Source organism: Aquarana catesbeiana, linkage group LG10 (assembly GCF_042186555.1).
Source record: "Aquarana catesbeiana isolate 2022-GZ linkage group LG10, ASM4218655v1, whole genome shotgun sequence".
Lineage (NCBI taxonomy): Eukaryota > Metazoa > Chordata > Amphibia > Anura > Ranidae > Aquarana > Aquarana catesbeiana.
The window spans coordinates 201,164,461-201,173,353 of record NC_133333.1 but is presented as its reverse complement, the minus strand read 5'-3'; the positions used below and the strand labels follow the sequence as shown (position 1 = coordinate 201,173,353).

Below are 8,893 nucleotides of genomic sequence, written 5' to 3'. Positions count from 1 at the left end.
TCTTTTTTTTTGGTCTGCTCCAGGCCACCTGTGGATTGCAGTGGTAAGTACTTTGTTTGCTGCAAGGATATCCCCCCTACCGCACCGCCCCTCCATGTTCAGCCTCCCATGGAGTTGGAAGACCCAGAATGTTGGACGGTAAAGCCTCCGGAAACTGGGTATCCCTTGTGCCGGGTCACGGGCAAAGTTGCTTAGATAGCACGAATATTTTACAGGTGTGGTATAAGTAAGATCTGCAATGTCACCATTGGGGTTTTCCTATCTTGTATAGGCAGCGTGACGCTCTCCTGGCTTTATCTTCAGTCTGAGAGTGGGGGTGGATGATATCACAGAGGGCAGAGAGACGGGTGGCGTGGGGTAGCGACCGCCAGTCACCAAGCAGCAGCTTAAACAGTCTTAGAACCTCCGGACAGTAGAGGTGTAAAGTTCTGACTTAATAATTGTATGTATCTATAACTGGCCTCTGAGCGAAGTCAGTTCTAATCTGTTATTTAACACCATGTTGTAAGTCAGTAAAGATCTCCAAGCTTTATCCAATGAAGCTGGCTGATGCATGTTTAAGCAATGCACTTCCAGGAGTGGATGGGGCGTGCCAGCATCAGGTGTGCAAGTGTCTTTGCCTTTTAATACCTTTCAGGAATCCCACGGGTTGAAAAAATGTACTTAAGGCTGGTTCACACTGGATGCAGTCCAATGCGTTTTTGTTAAAGTCAAAAATGCATGAACAGCGTTTACCATGTATCCCAATGGCCTACATCACACCGGTGCTGTGTGTTCCAGTACAGTCAACTAAAGGAGAACAGGTGGCATTTTTTCTCTATGGAACGTATCTATAACCTGGCAAACGCATTGAAAAATCACCGGAACACCTCAAAAGTGTGCATGCAGAAAAACCTCTTCAACTCAGAAATTGTGGTGAACTGGCCTGCAGACTTGCAGGCAGAAGAAATGTCCAGAATGTGGTCACAGTCTAACAAGAGGAAGCAGCAGTCTTTTTGCTCAAATTTGCTCTTCAGAAGGGTTCAGGAGGCCAAATCCAATAGGCCAGGCTGAAATTTACCGGATCACAATGAAGGGGGCTCAAACTTCCTGTGTACATGGGATCCAATCCAGAGCAGGCTGCCAGACATTTGAAAAGTCTTTTGAAGGTGGACCCATCTAGTGTCTTCCAGTGGGAGCCAGGGTAGCCTCCTTTTTGGAGGGTTTGGGCTACAAACATCAAAGACAGTTAGCTGGGAGTACAATCACCAAATCCTTTCATTCATGACCAACATATCTCAAGAAGAAAGAATTAATGCAAGATTACATATAAGAATTATACTGCAACAAGTCCATAATGCTAGTGCCTCTAAAAGAACAAATCTGGGTGTTTCTCCCCATTTTTTTCTAGTACCCAAGGCTTCAGGAGCTTTTCCTACTGTCTGAGTTTGAAGAAAACGAATGGGTACATACACAACAAAAGGTTCAAGATCGTGTCCATGCAAACAGTCATGGCGATAGTTCAGTATGAGGACCAGTTAGAGTCAATCGACCTGCCGGACGTATACTTTCATATACCAATCAGTGTGAGAGACATCTGAGACACCAGAGACATCTGAGATTTGCAGTGACTGGCTGTCACTTCCAGTTTAGGTGTTTGCCATTTTTAATACTTGACACGGCACCAAGAAACTTTTTGAAGGCAGTAGTGGCAGTAATTCATCTTTGAGGGTAAGGCCCTGCCATTACTTGGACAATGTTTTGATTGTCGTAGGTGTAAGCCAGGAGCTGGCAAAGCATCACAATCTTGTCCTAGAAATCCTTTTCCAAGTTCAGTCGACTAGTGAACAAACAGGAAAAGCAGTTAGCCCCTTCTTAAGCTATGAAGAATCTTGGAGTAGTTTTTCATACCTAAATATGTCAAGAGGTTTTCCAAAACAGCAAATGAAAATCTGCGTATGAAGAGTCATGGTGACAGCATTTATGTCAGCGAGGGATTGCATTGTCCCCAATGGGACATTGTACAGCCCAGAAACATTTTCCTTTTTTATCCTACCTAAAACACACTGACACTAACTGACACTGATACTAATTTAAAAAATGCTTTAAAAAAACAAACAAAAAAAACTACCAAAAATATACTGACCCTGACCATTGACCCCAACCTTGATCCTTGCCTCGACCCCAACACCAACCCTGGCTCTGACCTAGATCTAACCTTGATCTAGCTATTTTGTTTCTTTTTTTTTTTGTATAATTTTTTTTTTTAACAAACTTTTGTTTGTTTTCATCTTCCTCTCCTGCGAGAAGAGGAAGATACAATGATTTTGCTTTACTAAAGGAAAATATACTGTGCACTAGAAGTGCACTAGGAAGTGCAGTTGCCCTAGATTTGAGGGGAAGCTGTGTTCACTTCTATCATCCAATCATGTGCAAGCAAAAATGCAGTTTTTTATTTTCCTTGCATGTTCCCCTTAGATCTAGAGCAAGTGCACTTGCATTGCACTTATGGGTGAACTTGTGGGTGCACTTGCAGTGCACAGACTATTTACCTTTTGTAAATAACCCCCAATGTGTCTTTCTCGCCATTCAGAAGAGGCATTAAACACATGGGGGGCAGGTGCACAATGACTGATCACTGTGACAGCCAATCAGAGCCACTCAGGTGACCTGGAACCAGGAGAGCCCAGTCTCTGTGTCGGGAGCATGCTGTGGATCGCATTTCCAGCACAAAGACAGGTATACATATATGCGGCTGCATATATGCTATAGCCGCTAACAGTATTCACATTACAAAAATCCAACAGGCTTGTACTGAAGACAACCACCCTGCTCATACATGGATCGAATCTTGGCTGGTCCCAGCTGAAATTCAATCAATCTATGGCTGGGTTTAGAAAGCACATCTCTAATTAATTTCCTCAACTTTACTGCCCATCTAGTTGCTCATCTAAATCTCAATCTGTCTAATCATATATGTCTCCCAAGTACAGTTTTATGTGGCATATTTCAATATTTACTGATAAGAGCATCTGAGGTTTCCTAAACATGAAGAGATCTACAAAAAGATAAACTATAATAAAAAAAATATATTGCTCGACATCAAAAAATGTAGGTGCTCATGATGGTAAAGTAGATCTAAACCCAATCATTAAAGTCTCACATAAATTTTAAATTGTTAATGTAATATTTGTTTTCAGTTGTGCAGCCCAATCTCTGCAGCTTTCATTAAAATAATGATTGTAATCCTGCCATGAAAGTCTCTGTTCAGGTACCAACACTCTGTCCCTGTCTCCCAGTGGTGCCCTTGTGTTGACAACCTGTCATATGCTCCCCTGGTGGAAACTACAAGCAGCTGTACCAACACACATTGTGCAGCCAGCCAGTATCCACTGTTGTCACCAAGATCAAGACCAATGATCTATAAAGAATGCTATAGCTGGCATATGTAGATATTACGTGTCTGAAAAAGACTGGAGAAAATTATCAGCACTGGGACCCAAAACAAGGATAAAAAAGGGGAAAAACAGTATTTTTTAATAAATAGGCAATTGTTTATAGTGCATAGTGGTGGAGAAAACTAAACATCCAGTTAGGGTTTACTGGCTAAAAAATACAGCCTATAACTAACTAGATTGTTATGGGATTATTTTCTGTTTACATTCTATTTTCCTATCTATCTTTCGATTCTGAATATATATATTGATAAACTCACCTAGAGGTATCACAAGTGTTAAAAAGGCAAATACAATCCATAGGTGATCCATTGAGATTGGTAATCCTAACTTTTCACCAAAGTAGAATCTTGATTCTTCTTTAAACTTCTGATCTAAATATATATCTGCTGGGACATCGACTCTTTTGTGTAGATCTTCTTTTTTGCGATAACATTTGCTTTAAAGCTATTAGCTTTCGTTGTTCTAAGTCTGTTACCCTTGATAAATCAAGGGTGTAGATTACCCTCAATGCCTATTAGTTTTTTTTGTTTTGTTAGTCCAATGTTATAGTGAGGTCCATGCCTTGCTGTCAACACCAATGTGATGTCTGCATTCTGCTTCCTTTCTCTGATATTTTAAGCTCTTCCATGCTTTATAAACCTTTGCACTTGACTTCCCCCTTCCTGCAATATTACCAAAGCTACCTTATATGGCTCCTCCCAAATGTTTATTATTGCTGCTTAGATACATAATTCACATTACTATTCTTTTATGTTTTCTGTAATGCAGTCCAACTCATTGAAGACGAGAGATTTTGTATATGTATCATAAATACCTAAAAGTATGCAACAGACTTAAAAGTCTGAAAGAAAATAGTATATTGTAATTGTACAGCTATATTCCTAATAAACAAAGTAAGATATGTAACTATTAATATATACTAAAAATTAATGGATTTAAGTGAAATTTAAGCCAAACAGCAAAAAGGTGTAGATTACTTATATTTATGTGAACTGTTTACTTGCTATATAAATGAGTGAACAATCAAAGTTTGGTTTGCAGGAAATGTGGCAAGCCCAGGAAAATATCCAGTAAACCTGAACATAGCATTGAACCCTTTTGAAGTCAATAGGAGCTGAGTGTTGTTACTTGTGTGTGGCCCTTTTCAGTATTCATTTGCAAACTTTTCTTTAACCACTCACCTACTGGATATAGCGATCTGCAGCAGTGATTACACTCAGGTGCTCCCCACCCCAAGGTAATAGCCACTGTGAGTACCTTATAATAGGGCTTTGTTTTGAACACGCTGTGACTGGAACCCGCTATGGCTAAAGACGCTATGACTGGAACACGCTGTGATTGTAACATGCTGACTGGACACACTATGTCTGGACACGCTAAGACTGGACACGATACGACAGAACACACTATAACAGAACACGCTTTTGACAGAACACGCTTATGGCAGAAGCACACCTGATAAAAAAAATTGTTACTCGAGTTTAAATAGCATATATAAAGTGACTAATGATTTGCCCATTGCTAGTCAGCAGTATGGCCGGCATACTGTGTGGATACTGCTTTCTACTCTAGCTTTTTATCAACATCTGCATGTTTCTTGTATTTTGAGAGGATTCTTGAAAACTGCAATGAAAGCCTCTAATCTAGCCACCTTTGGCAGCGTGAGCCTGGAGAAGTGGGTAGAAGGGCGTGTGGCCCCCCTTGATGATGCCGGTGTGAGCCTGGGAGGAGAAGTGGGTGGACGGCAGGTCGCACTGGAAGAAGCCAGTGGGGCAGCCCCCCCTTGATGATGCCGGATGAGCACCGGGAGAAATGAGTGGACGGCAGGCGGCCCCCCTCTAGGATGCCAGCATGAGCCCGGGAGAAGCAGGTGGGTGGACAGACGGGTGGGTGCCCCCCCCAATGATGCCTGACGTGAGCACCAGGAGAGGAACCGCCACGAGACTGCTGCAGTCGACGGCCGCTCTGCCAAGAAACTGGAAGCGATGTGCGTTGGCTGTGACCCTACACCCTGAATGCGAGGCCAATGCCTGATCCGACAGAGGAGGAGGGATCTATACCCCGTCCGTCCATCTGTCTGTCTCGAACTCCATTAGCCAAAAGGTCTGAAGCAAAGCCTGAGCAGCAGAGCTGACCAGAGAGCCAGGTGGATTGGTATTTTTGTTTATTACTACATTACTGCTGTGAAGTTGAAACCCCGGCTTGGGAATTCTGAATGAACATTTTCTTTCTTTAATAAAAGTGGGCCTACAAGCCCTTAAACGGCATATCTGACGTGGACTCCGCTCCCTGGTAAGCTCTACACTGAAGCTAAATAACCCCCAATATTACAATTGGTGCTCGAATGCGGGCAGAACTGAAGATCCTTGCGTATACCAGTGAGCTATTGCCAGAAACTGCCTGTGCTCTGCAGTGTGTGCAGCAGGTGGTGTACCTGGAAGGGAGAGGCCCCTTAAAGAGACAGTGCTCCTGTTGTTGCTCTGTGAAGTGACTGCGAGTATGGAGAGTCCACCAGTGTTTGAATTTTTTTGCATTGATCCATGTCCCCTGGGGCAGTACCCTGGTCCCCAAACACTTTTTATGGCAATAACTTGCATATAAGCCTTTAAAATTAGCACTTTTGATTTTTCATGTTCGTGTCCCATAGACTTTAACAGTGTTCGCATATTCGCACAAATTTTTTGTCTTTTCGCAAGTTCTGGTGCGAACCGAATTGGGGGGGGGGGGGGGTGTTCAGCTCATCCCTATTGCCTGCTTCTTTGTGCAAAAGAGCTTGAACAGCACATCTTAATATACCAGTCTGATTTGAAATATTTACCTGGGAGAGACCTTGCTGGTTCAGTACAACTACCTTTTGTCTTTTTGCTGTGCTCAATCTTGCCATGGTGTATGACCTGTGATATGAAACTGTCTTCCACAACCTCACCTTATTAGCAGAGTTTGGCTGTTCCTCACCCAGTTTTAAGCCCCCCACAAAGATCTTTCTGTTTTGGTTAATGACTGAAATTGATGATTATTAGCACCTGCTTGATCTATTTGATTAATCATACACCTGACTCCAATCCTACAAAATCCCTGATTTTGTGTAAAGCCTAGTACACACTGCTAGTTTTTTTTCGTTCAATTGGCTAAGAGCGGGATTGGGAGCCAGTAGGCTGACATTTTTAGGTCATGCCCCTTCGACAGAAGCCGGCGGAACTGGTTGCATTGCACATGGGCCGAATGGTGCCTGACATTCGGCCCACGTGTACGGGGCTTTAGTGTACAAAGAGTGCAAATGAACGAATTGATGCTGGTTTGAAGACAAAGGGTTATTGACGCTCATTATTTTTTTCTCTTTTTTCCTAATTTGAGACTTTGAATAGTCCTTAAATACCACAGTGATTTGTTTTATTGGCTCACTCTACAGCATCTCCGGATCTCTCTGTCCTTTCAAGCCTGGCTGCCGTTGTTTGATGTGACCTCGCATTTTAAGTAGGTTTGACCATAGCATAGCCTTTTTGGGATTATGGATGTATGTCTACATCCTTTTTCTTTTTCTTTATATATATATTTTTTCATTATATGTGTTTTCTTACAGGAGTCTCGTTTTGTAGGCCCCATTACACGTGGCCTCGCCACAAGCAGGGACAAAACCCCTCTCTATTGATTTGGGGCACAGTCCTTATATATTTTTTCATTATATGCTCTGGGCTGGAGATACCTCTATTACAGAGATTCACTTTAAGCAGCTAAAATGTGGGCAGGACAGTTGCAGGACTCCATGTGACAGTGTCTTTCTTTTAAAATGAATATGGATGATCTCATGTATGTGCAATTGAACAAGATGTAAGATGCCAGCACTTTAGGCCCTTTTTTGGCTATGCATTACGGGATGGATGTACTAACTTACTGTTGATTATCTGTATTTGAATTTTATAAATTATATATTTCCTGTTAACCCCTGACGAAGGAGACAACACTCATTTCCGAAACGTGTTGGGTGTAGGATTTTTGTATCATCAATTTGCATATCTTGATTCTTCAATTTTCATGACTTTGTTCAATATTTCATGTATTTTTCTACAAATTAATTAAAATTATTATTCTTAATTTTTATTGTCTTTTGGTAGTGCCTATAAAATCCCACCCCTAGGGGTTCACTTTTTCTCTATTTCTCATGGGATGTGACACACTTTTGAAACCTTACATATCAGAATTCCATTTTCATGAAGACAAAGGGTAGTCCCACCAAATATTGATTTGATTTCGATTTTTCTTCTGTTCTCTCACTTGTTCACTCACGCTGCATTTTGTAAATCAATAAAAAAAAAATTATAATATATATATTTTTTTAAAGCAATCTTACTTTACAGCATTTCTTCACACATGCCGAAAACTTTAGCACAGTACTGTAACTCTGTCTAATCATATCTATCTCCCAAGTAAAGCTCTGTATGACATATTTTAATATTTAGAGATAAGAACATCTGCGGTTTCCGAAAGATGCAGAGATCTACAAAAAGATAAACTATAATAAGAAAAAATGTATTACTCGACATCAGAGTAAAGTTGATGTTGATGGGGCCGAGGGTCACATCCCCACATCCTGCCCCCGAAAGTAATGTGGACCTCTGGTGGGCTTATCGGACACTGAAAGTCTCTCTTAGAATAAGGGGGCCCCAGATATTTGCCCTGCCCCCACCATGAATGAGCATGGTGTACAAAAAGAAATGGTTAAAAAAAAACAAAAAAAAAACACACAAACAGTACAAAAAGTCACTTTAAAACAGTAAAACAGTAAATAAATAAACAATGTGCCCTGATGTAAATTCAAAATCAATCACGTCATCCAGCGATGTAGATGCATGTCACAATAATGCTGCCCTGCTGCTACTCCCATCACAAATGACAGTTCCCTGGCTCTTCTGAAATGTAAGCACAGCGCCCAGGAATGGGTGATATTATTGGATGATATAATTTCCAGTGACAATTTCAGACAGCAGTTGGCGGGGATCTGTCACTGAAAGGCAGCAACAATACTGCTACTAAATGACACACGTCTGGCTGCATCCATTGGATATGTAATATTTTTTCATGGTATAAAGATTGTTTTATAAAGATTGTATTTTAATATTTGCCTGCAGTTTCCAAACCAGTGGCTCTCAATTTTCTTTGCCTAAGGCCTCACTAGATGACTTAAAACAGCACCACTTAATTAAATATCCTCTCCAAAATGAAAGGCAACATAAGATGTATTTTTATTGTTTTTATTACAGTCGAAATGCATTTCAGATTATTTCAGAGGATTTTAGTTGTGACAAGTGATGCTTAAAGCTGTTGATTAAATACCATTCTTTTTTCTCTCTATTTTTAAAGGTATTAAAGACAGGGAAAACCATCTTCGTTGCTAGAGTAAATACAGGTATCGGTGTCATAGCTGTTCATAAAATAACACCAGGGTGGTTTGTAAGAGA

At 41.0% G+C, this 8,893-nt stretch overlaps 1 protein-coding gene across 1 annotated transcript in view; it reads right to left on the bottom strand.

Annotated features, from left to right (window-relative positions):
* Positions 1-1,645: 1,645 nt before the first annotated feature.
* LOC141109874 (5-hydroxytryptamine receptor 3A-like) overlaps positions 1,646-8,893 on the bottom strand; it is a 76,693-nt gene continuing 69,445 nt past the window's right edge. The window contains exon 9 of the mRNA XM_073601131.1: positions 1,646-1,819. Coding sequence (XP_073457232.1) covers positions 1,646-1,819 — 174 coding nt within the window. The remainder of the gene's footprint in view (positions 1,820-8,893) is intronic.